The 14,780-nt window shown below is 35.2% G+C and overlaps 1 protein-coding gene across 3 annotated transcripts; it reads right to left on the bottom strand.

Annotated features, from left to right (window-relative positions):
- Nucleotides 1–514: 514 nt before the first annotated feature.
- On the bottom strand, nucleotides 515–13,593 carry LOC130813575 (uncharacterized). 3 transcript variants are annotated; one of them, XM_057679420.1, is made up of 11 exons: nucleotides 13,219–13,593; nucleotides 11,128–11,734; nucleotides 8,744–8,829; nucleotides 8,172–8,653; nucleotides 7,599–8,069; nucleotides 6,859–7,501; nucleotides 6,543–6,773; nucleotides 6,308–6,432; nucleotides 4,997–5,406; nucleotides 1,694–2,867; nucleotides 515–1,161 (listed from the first exon to the last, which is right to left on the bottom strand). In XM_057679420.1, exons 2-10 carry the CDS (start codon nucleotides 11,608–11,610, stop codon nucleotides 1,698–1,700), a joined length of 4,101 nt encoding a protein of 1,366 aa, XP_057535403.1. In that variant the 5' UTR covers nucleotides 11,611–11,734; nucleotides 13,219–13,593; the 3' UTR covers nucleotides 515–1,161; nucleotides 1,694–1,697. The 3 variants fall into 3 exon arrangements, with proteins under 3 accessions (XP_057535403.1, XP_057535396.1, XP_057535407.1); XM_057679413.1 differs by having other exon boundaries at nucleotides 515–2,867; XM_057679424.1 differs by lacking the exons at nucleotides 515–1,161; nucleotides 11,128–11,734; nucleotides 13,219–13,593 and adding an exon at nucleotides 9,607–11,114 and having other exon boundaries at nucleotides 1,280–2,867.
- Between the last annotated feature and the right edge of the window lie 1,187 nt (nucleotides 13,594–14,780).

Raw genomic sequence — 14,780 nt, 5'->3', positions numbered from 1 at the left:
CCACGAAAAAACTTAATGTGAACAAATAAGAACAAATGGGTATATTGCTTCTTTCTTAGAAATTTAAAACTAAAATATCAATTCAGTTTTTATTTGAGCCTACTATGAAATTATTTGTTTTTGTTGATAGCAAACCAAACACAATTTATTTTAATATATCCTAAACTGTTCAAATTTCTATACTAGTTGGTTTCAACCAAATAAGCTCTAAAACAATCTCCTAAAAATCAAATATAATACTTTGTTCACTAGTTGGTAAATTCTTTTGTAAAATCTGGATTTATCTTTAGCACAAAAAAAAAAAAAAAAAAAAAAAAAAAAAAAAAAAAAGAAGCTTACATATAAATCTCTTTATCTCCCTCGTCATCACTTCCATCCTTGCTCGGTTATTGTTAGCTTTTCACTACTAATGAAAGAAACTGATGACATCAGACTCACAAGAATATATTATGGACTACTCCTAATTGATGCCCATGTTAGATTTTTAGTATGGTGGACTGCAATGTGGAAGGTATTTTCAGGATATGTAGGATGCTTTAAAATATTAAATACATATATATAGATTCAACAGATCATAATAAATTCCTGTACTCTGTACTTTGTAGCATGTCCAATGAAGAAAACTGATGGGCAACCTTGTTATACTACTTCTTTCTACACTTCCTCAGATCAAGTGTAAATCTGAAAGCAGCGGGTACAAATTTCAGGCGCTGATCATCTCTAGCGTCTGCATTTTTCCACAATCCGCACTCTTGTTAGATAGCATCCTGCAGCAGGACACATTTCAAGCTGTACAAATAAGCTCATGCTTGTTCTATCAAAGTTAGCTAGGCTTCAACCCCACACTCCATTCCAAAGACAACATCCATACAACTGGTGTTTAGCATTGGTCATCTCTCGTTTCTTTTATTTTCTTTTGATGGGGAGGGAGCAGGGGGCGAGGGCGGGGGCAGGGGCAGGGGCAGGGTTCAAGGTATCAGGATCCAGCTATACAAGAACTATATACAAGGTATTCAGTTAAGTTAATGGTATCAAATCAAGCCTTTGTCACCTACGCCATGATCAAGCAAACCGAGCTCAGCTTAACACAGCTTGCACATCTAACCACTGGTACGATGAGACTTGTCGCATCAAAATACATCATTGGATCACAATTCATCTCTGACAACAGTTTACCACAAATGGTAAAAATTAGTTGCAAGAATTGGAACTTTTACCCACCTAGTAATAGCCACCAATAATATTATGCCCACAATCTAAGGCAAAACAACAAGTCAGATGCGATTAAACACTGTCCACTCGTAAAATTTATGAATACATTCCATTTACATAAGTTTAATCGAAAAAAGAATAACTTATTCTAACATCTTTCAAAGAAAAGTTAAATTTCAGTACATGACACAAAACTGGACAATCATTTTTGGTACATAGAACAAGTAGTTTGGATAATTTATGCAATTGTGACTGACAGCTACTATTCTATGTATATACAAAGAGCCATGCCTATGCACCATACAAAAGAGGGGGGAGAGAAACGAAATTCTAAAAGATGGTGATGATTGAGTTTATGGGTAGGGTGAGATATAAACATATTTTGTGGATCATGATTACAAACCTCTGAAAATATCCTGAGATATTTGTAATATGTGGCCTGTTAACTTGTGAAACTGTTGATATACGTAAGAGAACTGACCTGTTTACTTGCCTGATGAACCCCTGAACAACAGCAATGAAGTATTTGCCTCACGCCTAGCAGGAAGAGACTGTTCCACAGTCACCAAGGGATTTTCAGACTTCGCTGGAATTTCCTTATCTGAGAGTGGAAATGCAAGGGAAAGAGAAAGAGAAGCACTTGCATCTTCAAACTCTTCCTTTGGTGATGCTATGTCAGGAGGCCTGTCAGGACCTTTTCTATCAACTATTCCAGCAAAAAAAGGCAAAACTCCTTTTCTTGAATGCTTCTTTTCAACTCCTAAAGCAAGTTCTAAGTCCGGGGATCCATCAGGCAGCCTATCATCATTTCCTAACAAACAAACTTTCAAAGGTGACGAGTGATCTTCTGACGACACACTCTGCGCAGCATGTGAATCCACTATAAAAAAACATCTCTCAGCTGAGCCTTGATTCACAGAAGTTGATTTCTCATCAACAGCTTCATTAGATGTATCGTCCATTCGTGAACTAGTGCTCGCATCAAGCATTTGGGTGTCAACCTTATCACTTAAACTACCTGGGGGTCTACGCACTTCACATCCATAAAAACTATCAGTACCCTTCACTTTTTTACTTATGTGTCCATGGACATTCCCTTCTGACAAATCTTTCCCATCCATCCATGACCTCTTTTGACATGGAATCACTGAAGCAGCTTCAGACATACGCTTCATGGAGTCCACATCTGAATGCGAGCATTGGAAGGTGTCAAGGTCCTCCATGCTACAATCAGCAGAAACATTTATATCCACAAGCCCTTCTTGCTTCAAGCTTTTATCCCATTTCAACTTATTTATAGCATTCAACATTGAATCTTTTTTTTCCTCTTGATCCTCATTATTCTCAAGTTTCACCTCAGCTCTGTTTTTCTGAACACTATCTATATATTGATCTTGCTTCAAACTATTTTTAAAATTTCCATCATAATTCTTACTTACCGTAAATAGCACTTGCTTTTTCTCTGACGCAAAATCAGAGCAACCCTCTTGCCTGTCTAACATATGCACCTTAGACGAATGAGAGGAAACATCACATTTATCTAGCATCATATCTGGCGATGGCTCCTTAGAATCATGATTATAGCCATTTTCAACTTCCTGCATTGAGTGTCGATGTCGCACAACTATATTACGGTCTAGTCGACTCTGATCTTCCTACATTCAGTGGATAAAAAAGCTCAGAATCATGCGCTGATAAATGTTATATGATGTAAGATAACAAGGCACATCACCATAAAAAAATACATGCTCAATAAACTCACTTCACATGTTTCCCCACCCATCCATCACAGAATAATCAACAAATTCATCCTTTAATACAAATGAGGTTAGTGATAATCAATATACCGCAAATGGGAGAAGAAAAGAAAGCAACAGCAAAATTCAGAAGAGACAACTTGATGTTGCTCAAAATTGTTGGACAAAATCAAGACAGGTGTGCAGGCTAAAGATAAGCTGAGTTAGCTTTAAATACAAGTTCACACAATTGTCCAGAAAAATAAAGTATAGAGTTTTGTTACACTAAACCATAAGAATGGTATAAAAATACTAAAAATACTCTTTAATTTAAAATCTTTGAGAATTTATGACAGAATCATTTATCAATCAGTGTCCTAACTGATCAAGCATTCCAAATAGCTTCTTATTGGGCATTAATGGAGATTTCTGTTTCTTCTTATTGGGCAGCAATGGAGATTAGTGTTTCTTGTTAGAAATACGCAGTAGTGGAGACTTGCGTTTCTTTTTGTTAGGCAGTAATGGAGAAATGTGTTTCTTCTTGGGCAAAAATGTGGATCAGCAGTACTGGAGATGACTGAAGGAACAAGGAAGAGTAGCCAAGTTTTTCGGTTTTGTGAGCCAGGATGCTGAGTTGATCTTTAAATTTTAAAATTTTATTTTCATATTTTTCCCTTTTGATTTCTTAATTGTTTCTAGAGGTTGCCGAAAAGTCCTTTAAAAAAGGGATGCAAAAAACGGATTTTTCCATGATAATTAATAAAACCACCCAGAGGGTATAATGTTTTTAGAATTACATTTTCCTATTCCATAATCAAACATATCAAGCATAAACGAATGCCACTTACAATATAACACTAGATTCCAAAGTCCAATTACAAAATCATAGAAACCATAATCCTTGAGAGGAAAAGCTTCACCCTCAAAATATAAACAAAGTCCCATCTTCAAATTATACCACCAGAGTGCCAAAGGGACCAACTGTTACATATAGAAACTCAGACCTTCTTCATAATCATCCTCATCCTAGCAACAAGCACAATTTTGTGCATAACAAGTTCCATCCAGTTCACACCAAGCATAAGTAACCATGAATGGAGTAACCAAAACATTCCACTATCTCATCAAGTTAACATCAGATTAAGCCTGCCTGGACTAGAGCAAGGCTCAAAGGACAATGAAAAAATGTTGATATTGAGAATTCAGACCTAATTTTGATGGACACAACATCATGGTATTAGCCATCATAAATTTTTGAGGTTCATAGGCTTGACCTTGACTCATAAAGAAAAACTGCACTTAGATTCTAGTATCCTAAGATAAGGGCTAATGCTTTTCACAATCCTGAAAATTATGACTTCACTTAATGCACCCGGTCACTAATAATTCAGAACTAATAGTGTGTTTCATGAGAGAATTTGGAAGCAAAAGGAAAAGGAAGGAGAGGGACGAGAAAAAGTGGCAAATGGATCAGAGAATTTAGAAGGAAGGGAGAGTAAGTTATCTACTTTTCCATTTTTTAAATATCAAATGGGATGAAGAAATCCATTTCCCTCCCATTCCAGTAAGAAAATCCCTCTTAAGAGTTAAAACGGGAAAGTTTTTAAATAACACTGAAAGTTTGCTTCTTCCTTCCCTGCCCCTCTTCCCTCCTCAACTCCACAAATACTGACCAAGATATAGTTAAACACAGATAGCGATGTATACCTTTCAAGATAAATGGAGAACAAGAAAACTGGAAAACTTTATACTCCTAGCAAACACAAAATAACCATCTAAAATTTGGTGCGCAATCCAAGCCCTAATAGGAACCCAACATCGTATTTTAAATTCAATACAACAATCTCTCAGCTAGATACACTTTTTGAACTACACAACTATTTTCACCATTTCAAAATCTTTACAAAGACTAGTAAACCATATAGATACATTGTGCGGAAATATTTTTAACAATCAAACAGAACTCATAGAAAAATCTAGCATAATATTCAAACATGCATTAACAGAAAAGTCAAGAAGAAAAAAATATCAATGATATCAAATATTACCAGAGCAGAAGTTCCTGATTCTGAGCGTGCATCACTACATAACTCTGAAGTATGTTTTTCGGGCCTTTTGTCAGGATTCACTTGGCTAATTGGTGAACTCAAAGATATCTTACCTATATTACATCCCTCATCAGAAGAGTCTCCATTAGTCAAACAGCCAGACTTTTTAGGAGCCTCACATTTTGATACAACAATATTACCGCCTGATACAGACAATTCTTCTATAGCAGGTCTCCGCAAACCAGAATTCTCAAGCAGACAAGCAACTGAGGAAACATCTTTAACTCTGGGGGCTGTATTCAGAACAGAAACAGCACTTTCAGGTTTCACCAGAGAAGGGCCTCGGTCAACTGCATAATGTCCCCTCCTTCCTCGAAAAACACCCCACATAAAAAATAAAGTATTCCAACCTGCAAAACAGTGAAAATAACATCAAAATTATTTTATGTAAACTATCAAAAATGGTCAGCAAGAATAGCAGAAAAATGAACAAGAGTTGCAAGAGACAAGCTAACTGCTAGATATGAATGAGAATAGCTGACAATTGTAAGAGAATGACCAGAAACGAACTGACAGCTAGACATTTATTTCATCAAAGGTGACTAACCTGATTACTACCAGAGTGACAAAAAAGATTTTGAAAAACATGTTTGGAAAGAAAAGAAATCTTGTGAATTAACCAGGTTGCTGTGAACCAAGCTGGTGACATAATGGACTTCAAAGAATAATCAAGGTGAGTTTGCGTTCCAGTACGTCACACATCCTCAACCCTAGGGTGAGAGCTAGTTGCGAAATAGTGTTATGCAAAATTCACCCAAGAAGCATTCAACCTCATCTGTCACTCAAAAAAATTAAAATGCATTCTAGCCTCTAGGATACTAATTGATTTATACTTCCTCCGTTCTGAAATACTTGCTACATTACGGTTATTGGCATTATTCATCGTTTCGGCTTATTTTATATATGGCGACAAATGTGTAAGAAAAAATATAGTCAAGTGGGATCTTGTTTGAATCGTCTAATCGAATATTTTCATAATATTAGCTATTATAATTTTTAGATATGCAAAGTTATATAAATAGTCGAAATAACACATTGGATTGTGTAAAAAGTCAAATGTAGCAAGTATAATGAAACGGAGGAAGTACATGACAAAGCAACTGAAAAAAAATTTTAGGCTCAGCAGTATGGTTTTTTTTATATAGAAAAGTCAATCCAAGCCATTTAAGAGGGATATATTGCCTCCAAAAAATAACTCTTAAACAATGTTGGGATCATAAAAGATCAAAATGCTAAAACCAGGAAACTTACGCTGTGATGCATGAGCTAGGTGATTTGATGGGAATACAAGGAGTTCAACACCATTAATATTTCCTTTGAGAGCCAAGTCATGCTTCATCATATACTCCAACAAAACCTTGTAACTCTTCAAATAACTATCACACAAGTAACACGGACATCAAAAAAAACCAAATTATTTGTGTGAACTCGAATGCCTCTTAAAACTCCTTAACTATGCGAATAAAAAATATGACAAAACCCAAACCTCTCTAAATCTTTGGCAAAAAAATACATAGCAATGTTATCTTCTTTGGCACCAGCTTCCTTGGATTGAAAAGGCCATGCACAAGATCGAGCTACTTCATTAAAAACAATTTTCTGAGGAAATTTCCTAACCACTTCAAGCACTTTATCAGATGCAAAACTTGACAAATGTGCTTGGAATCCACCACAAATATCTGGATGTTTTCCATTTCTTTGTATCTCAAAAACTCCTCTGCAAAGAAAATTGAAATAATTCAAAATTTAAGATCCAGAAAACCAAACTAGTAGCACCAAAACACCATAAAAGGAGATCATACTGCCAAATAGATTCTAGCTCAGGGATAGCTGAAACTGCGAGAACTGGGTCTTCTTCGGATGAACTTGAAAAATTAGCTGGGTAAACTTTCAACTGCTTTGCACTAATGGATATATGTTTGAAAGAATTCGACGTATTGTCAGAAACTACTGTATCCTTTGCATGATCTACTTCCTCAGGAATTGAATCTAAACCTTGAATGGAAACTGTGTCACCTACATGGTTTCCATGAGTGTTTGACATTGATAGCGCACAAACTTTCTCAGGTATCTTGTTCTTTTTAAATATGTCCTGCTTCTTTTGCATTGCCGCTTCAATAGCAGCTTTCAATTTATTTTCTTCATGTACCCCACCTTTAGCTCTCAATGTGGAAGCATCTGAGGAAAGCCTTCGGCGACTTCCACTAGCCAAAGCACCATTAACACCTTGTTTGGAGCGACCCAAAGTGTTTTCCAGTGCCTTCTCGCTCTGGTTATCATGCGCATCTACATTGGCTCCATTGGTACCAGAAAACGATTCATCAGCAGCCCGAGAAGAATCTAATGTCAATCCATCCTTCATACTGATTTGACTGGCCTTTGCTTCAGCAGAGCTACTTGTCCCGGCTCCCCTGATTTTAGTAGATGATTGCCTCTTAACTTCACCTGCCCAAAACAAAGATTAGAAACACCAAGAGGAAAATAACAAACCATCAAACCACAAAGTGGAAACAAAAACCAGAAGTACATGATATTAGAGTACCTAAACTACCCAAGGTATCAGGAGACTTGTAAGTCGCATGGGATGCCTGCTTTGACAAACTAGTTGAATTTCCATCAGATTGAGCATTCTTGTAATCACGACTGCTTACAGATAAAGTTGAGAGGCTATCAACACGAGAAAGCCGCTTCATAGTATTAGCTGCTGTTTGAACAGGAAACGTATTGTCCAATTTGAGTGTGTTCTTTCTTTCAAAAGAACTACGTTCTCGTGTAGGCTTTTGACATTTCAAATCCTGGGCTGGAGCACATTTTGGGGAGAGCATTTTGACTTTTGGTTCAATCACACTTGAGCGACCTAATCCTTTAAAGGACATAGATTTCCCAATGAATTTTCCAGGCCCATCCTTTGCATCAACAGCTAGTCTTTTCTTTTGAACAACTTCTTCAGATGCTCTTACATTTGCCTTCAAATTAGATGAATTAAAGGAATTGGACTTCATGAGATTATTACCTGGAACCAAGTGGCAGGTATTTAGAAGTTATAAAATCATGACGCTTTAATAAACTGAAAAAAAAAAGACATTTCCCACAAGCTCTGCAAAATATATATTACCTTTTGGGTTTCTGCTAGGAGAACGTGTATTTTCTGAAGAATCCCCAGCAGATTCAGCGCCTGTAGAAAGTTGACTGGTTGACTTTCCCTTCATCTTATCTACATTCTTAAATGAGAAGTCCCTAGATAGCACAGGCACTCGATTAGGACTTAATGTAGTTGGAGAACCAGTACTCGATTCAAGCACCTGTTTTTTTGCTGTTGGACCAGCTTCAATGCTATCAACAGACCTCTTTGTCGATAGCTGTTTATTTAGACTAACAATCTTTTGTTTACGTTCACTAAAAGAGTCCTTATTTTCCAACTTAGAAGATACTTCTGGGTTTGCAGAGTTTGTCCTTCCCAGAGATCTATTTCTTTCAATACTACCTAGCAATTTTATGTTCTCCTGTCTCCGTGCTTCAAGTGCTTTGTTGTATTTGCATTCTTCACATAACCAATCTCCTTCTGGAACTTTATCAAGCATCTCACGCATACAATACCTGAATGGATTTATACAAATGAAGATGTGACAATTCAACAATCATACACCTTATCAAACAAGTAGCTGAAAAAGAGAATTGTGAACTTACGTGTGCTCCGCACCATCACTGCACCTACTACATACAGCGAGCAAATCTTCCCGCCCAGCATCACCACATATATCACACACCTTTACCTGTCACAGAAATTAGCATCAGAAAAAGAAGAGAAACATTTTTTGCAACATACCAAATAATCAGAAGTTCTCATAGAACATAGCAATGTGAAATTTAAAAGCCAGCAGTACATTAAGCAAAGCAAATCTCTAATATCACTCACATTTCACACCTCCACACAAAAGCCAGCAATACATTGCTCAAATAACTCTAATATGATCAATGAATTTAATAAAACTCTCATAATCCTTAGCTTGTCCCTCTGTCTCACATCTTAACCACTCAAAAACAACATTTCATTACCCCAATGTCATTAAGTCGCTCAAAACTACGATGGGGTTTGGAGGTCGGATGTACACAACCTTACACTTGTTAGTGAAAATACTAACAAAGAGGTCGTTTCAGACTGACCCTTAATAGCAAACTTCACGCGCAACTTCACATAAATAATAAGTGCACATGATTTAATGAATCATTTTACTACAGTCCATTAACCATCTAAAAAAAGTACCTCACAAAAATATACTCTCTCCATGCACTTACATCCATTGTCACATACTCCTACACTCAAAAAAAGCCTCCTAAGCATGTTCAGAAACAACCTTTACCGTCAAATTCCCCCATGTAGTACAGAACTCTAACTTAGGTGTTCATTCCTCCTTTCTCTCACAAATCTAAACTTCTGAATAAAAGATTTTAGGTAAAGATAAAAATGCATTAACTTAAAAGCACAATACATCTGTTCAGAGGATCACAAACAGCTTGTCAAAAAGTAAATTGACGAGTCTACAACTCACAATCTATACATCCAGCTTCAATGGAACCCTCAATAGACTTTGATGTCATAACAGTGTGAATAGAGGAATAATTTCATCACCTCACATGAAACAACAAAAACAAATGTCAATGATAGGCATGCACAACTTCTTGTTCAATGTCACAGTAGCTAAAGTTGGAGCAAATAAGATGATTTTGCAATGAAACTGACATAAGACATTTCTTAATCATCTATTTCCAGCAAAATTTCTCAACATTGTATTTATTTAGATGAAAAAAAGGAATTGGTCTCCTTATAGGTACTAATAAGGCATTGGCCATTAAAATATGGACAGACTATAAAAATCCATATAATCTTAGTATGTAATTCAATAAGATGATTTATTATAATACAACAATAAAAAAAAATAATAATCACTACAACACAATACTAATCAAAACATGAAAAAATCTACACAAGTATTCCTTGCCATCGCCAAGAAACAAAAACCATTAGCAATTCCTCAATCCCATTTAAACTAACAACTCATACACTTATAGTATAACCATAGTGACACAACACAACTTCGGTCACGATTGCGGTAACTGGGGCGATAGCAATTATCGTCCCTTAGTTTTAAAAAGAACAAGGCACACCAAGGTGCCAAGGTCCTTAGAGCCTAAGTGCAAAGCACAGGGTGAAGGCGAGAGCTTTTGTAAATGAGGGACAGTTTTTTGCTTAAAGATATAAAATCAGTTTTGAAACATTCATATTCAAATAGCAATAAGCTTGAAAACATTCATTATCCTTACGTTAAATACCACTTTAGCACATAATTATTATAATGAGAATATGAAGAATAGCCAAAGTAATATTCGTCGTCACCTACTTTTTGTTTTTCTTAAAGAAACAACGGTTTCTCAAACTTCATAGGCACACAAGGCGCAAAGGGCATCGAGGCTCCCAAGGCGCACGCCTCTTGTAGTGACTTTGCCTCACCTAGACTAGGAGATTTCAGTCAAGCCTGAGCTCGAGGCGCACAAGGCGCAAAGTGAGGCACACTTTTAAAACTAAGATCGTACCGCGGCAGAAACCAAGAGATATCTCTAAGCCAACCTGAAAACACGATTTTTAGACCTCTAGTACATGGTTAGTATTTTTTACAAAGATTTTAAAACCTTTACAAACATATACAATACGATGCGGCCCTGTTTTTGCACATTGGGTGAAACTTCACAAAATAACCAGGTAAAATACTTTTCTTTGAGCAAAAAGATTGTAGTACCATAACAATATTCAACTTATGGCAGTTTGTATGCTACTTGAGACGCTGATTACTGTAATACAAACATTCAAAGATAAAATCACATGGATGTTCACATAATAATATTGTCAGAAGTGTCTTCACCTAAGAACAAATGAAATGAAATGCTGATAAATGAAAAGAATAGAACATTGTTGTTAATCAAGAAAAGTAATACCGATAGTTCACACAATTTACTAGGACCATGACCATCTGAATGCTTAGAATGAAATTATTAAACCTATAGATGCTACTTACATCTTCTTCCTCGACATCAGAATCGTCAACATCATCTCCAAGAGATGCTTGCAACGAGGATTCACGTCTTTCATCCATGTCCGTAACTTCATTTGATTGCATCACCTTTTCATTCTGGCTATTATATTTGTAACTTGATGACAAAGATAATCTTTGAGTTGTTAATTGTGAAGATTTATCAAGCTTTCTAGTTTCGAGTTGCTTGTCATCCACATTTGGGCTCCCAATGTTAGTCCTCGAATCAACCGCCTCAGCTTCTTGACCAAAATGGTTAAGTTGCCCAGTCTCACATGATCCACTTCTATCGTCTTTATCCATACTAGAGCAGAAAACTTCCTTTGCATCATTAACTTTTCTATTGACAGAACTGCCATCATTGTCTAGCTCCAAGCCTTTTTGGCCCCTTCTCGACTCAGAAGCTAAGAAAGTGGGATTAGAATCCTCACTAACAACAGTTGTCCTATCATCCTTCCTCAACACCATGATAAATGATTATGATGCACACAACTAGAACAAAATTAAAATTGATAGCGTCTTTGAAATTTTCGTTGCAAAAAGCTCACTGTCTTAATATACACCCTCTGTATCCTCCAACATGAAATATTTCCTGAAGAACAGAAAAGATGGTAGAATTTAGTTAGACTTAAAAAGATAGAAATATAAAAATGACAGAATGTACTAGAAGCAATCTAGGTCACATACAACAAATCAACAATGCAAATAAAAGGGAAGAAAAGGCGAAATGTGTATTGTGTAAAAAGAAACCAACATACAGAACAATCTCATAGATTGGAGTTAAAAGCCCCTCTTTTCACAATCCCACTTGATTCCTAAAGGTACAAAATTTCTCCTTTGCATCTCAAAGCAAATCAGATGCTGTCACAACTCACAAGTACTTTTATAAACCACATCTTAACAAATCCGATCCCTAAACCAATACAAAATAAACCTCCTTAAATTAATAAAACTACATAATAAAACAGCATACGTCTATCAGTTGAAGAACAAGAACTTCAGAAGTTCTGAAAATAGGGCATTCAAGTTTCTAAAGAAGCACAAATTATGGATTGAAAAAAAGGACACTGCAAAATAACCCTGTCACATCAATGTATCCATTTGGCAGATAATACATACTTCCTTAACTCATTTTATCAGTCAAATTTTTAAGCATTGAGGATTCTTAAGGAAACATCATTTACTTTAGTATTTTCTGCCATTTATACTACTTATTTGTCAAATCTATTTCATTTCAGCGGCAACTTTTATGCTTTGATGTATGACTAGAGGAAATGTGACAGCTACTTTAGAACATTCCAAAATGAGACTATAACACCAAAGTATGTCATTAGTTGGCACTCACGATCAAGAACTTCTCATTGGTATCAGATTAGATTATCTGAAAAGGAATAGTCGGGCAATCACAATCATTCTAGGAGCTGTTAAGTTAAGCAAGTAATACAACACCAAGACCAATTGTAAAGACTTCACAAGGTCAAGAAAAGACCAAAGGTTGTAATCCCAAAAAACTTGCTAATGTTAACACATCAGGCCATCACTCATTGAGATTATTCCGTTTTAATTACTAAACTCTATGAACCCTACATTGAGATAAAATCTTAAAAATCCTAAAATCTCTCAGATGATACTAAACACAATACTCACTAAGAATGAAAAAATTTGCAAAAACCCATCACTCAAGAACCCAATCAACAGTCGGAAAACCCAACCATAAAAACATCCGAAAATGCTAAATGCAACGCACGTAATGACCAAAACAAAACTAATCAACAAATTCAAAAGTTAATCTAACCCATCTCCCATGTATAAACCAATACCCTAATTAGGGATTACTACCCAGCATTTAACACATAAAAAAATAATCAAAACCCTAACCAGTAAAAGCACAATAAAAAAAACACCCAAAATCGTCACGAATCAACCTAATACTTTCTCAAATCGATCCATTAAACCCTAATGTTGCCATAATCAAAATCAATAACCAAAAAAAATACTAACAAATCAGATTAAATTACAACGCACAAAATCAAAGATGTACAACAAAATAACCCATGAATCAACATTAAAACTTACCTCGTAAAAGGGTAAGATCGCCCATAAATAAGAAAGAAAGAGAAAAATAGTAAAAGGCGACAATGCCACCGAAAACTCAAACAAATGAAAGTGTATGAATTCGCTCAGAAAATTCTTCTCCGACTGAAATGAACAATTAAATCATCGAATTGATTAATTTCTGATTATAAAAAGACCTATTGTTTCGGTATTTTCTCCAAAACTGTTTCTCCTTGTTCTTCTCTTTCTCTCTCTTTACAAGTTCATTTTTTGTCTGTGTTTGGGGATTAAATTTCTTCTTTTACCAATTTTACAGAAAACAAAAATTAGGGAAGGGTTACATCGTCAAATGATGTAAATTTTAGGGACTAAAGATGAAATAAATTTTTCCAAAAATACTGGACTTATGATTTGCAAGTATTATAGTATAGATTTATAATAAAACACAAATTTTTACTTAGAGATTTTTTTTTTTTTAATCTAAAATAAATAAATCGTCTCTAATTAGGCCAACATATTATATATTTTTTTAAATATTATAAGTAAACATTAAGAATGATAAAAGTTAACACTTAAGATGTTAAAGTAGGCACTAAAGATACAATAAGTAAGCATTAAGGATAATATAGGTAGGCAATAAGAATATAATAAGTAAACATTAATCTTTATGGGTTAGACTTGAGATACGTCGCTCAAAGAAACGGTTTATGGTTTTACACGTTTGGTGAAGATGACCGGCTTTTAGGGTTTCAATTATCACTCACTTGCTAAGTCATGTCTCAAAACCTAAGAAGTAGGGTTATGGTTTTACGGCTTTTACCTTCCTAGAGATTACAGTAAGGATGGACATGGGTCTTAGACCTCAAATGTCTAGACCCAATTCAACTATAATTTAAGGGTTTAGATCTATCTATTTTTAGACCTTATAAATCTGGATCCATGACCTTAGGATTTGAATCTAGGTTTAGATTCACACATTTGAAACCCAAATCTGACCCACGAATCTATTTACATTTTTTAAAATTATATATTACATATATCATGTATATTTATTTATTTCATTTGGAAGTATGTTCATTTAGAATATTACACTAGTGGAAAAAACATCATTTGCTGCGGTTTTTTTGCCTTTATTTGCTGCGGTTTTGGCCCCCAGCAATTGTGATAGCAGCAAATGTCGTACTTTAATTGCTGCGGTTCAAAACCGCAGCAAATATGGGCCTTATTTGCTGCGGTCATGGGCATAAACCGCAGCAAATAAAGAGTGTTATTTGCTGCGGTCATGGGCTAGAACCGCAGCAAATAACACTCTTTATTTGCTGCGGTCATGGGCAAAAACCGCAGCAACTACCTTTTTTTTTTTTCTTTTTCTGTTTTATCTTTATAACAATGCAATAATAATACAATGTAATAACAGTGATTAATCCAATGATAATCACATTAATCAACATTATAATAATGTAATAGTAATAATAAACTCTCGCTCGTATATATATATATATAATATTACATACATATATATATATATATATATATATATATATATATATATATATATATATATATATATATATATATATATA

Source organism: Amaranthus tricolor, chromosome 1 (assembly GCF_026212465.1).
Source record: "Amaranthus tricolor cultivar Red isolate AtriRed21 chromosome 1, ASM2621246v1, whole genome shotgun sequence".
Taxonomy (NCBI): domain Eukaryota; kingdom Viridiplantae; phylum Streptophyta; class Magnoliopsida; order Caryophyllales; family Amaranthaceae; genus Amaranthus; species Amaranthus tricolor.
The sequence above is the reverse complement of the archived record's forward strand: the minus strand, read 5'-3'. Positions and strand labels throughout refer to the sequence as shown.

What these genes read in the sequence shown, in the direction of transcription:
- LOC130813575 (XM_057679413.1), bottom strand. Translation starts at nt 11,610, where the DNA reads ATGGTGTTGAGGAAGGATGATAGGACAACTGTTGTTAGTGAGGATTCT. An exon ending in TGATACCTTGGGTAGTTTAG is followed by an intron (nt 7,502 to 7,598) that starts GTACTCTAATAT and finishes TGTTTTGGGCAG; the next exon opens with GTGAAGTTAAGAGGCAATCA. An exon ending in AATCAGGAACTTCTGCTCTG is followed by an intron (nt 2,868 to 4,996) that starts GTAATATTTGAT and finishes CACTGAATGTAG; the next exon opens with GAAGATCAGAGTCGACTAGA.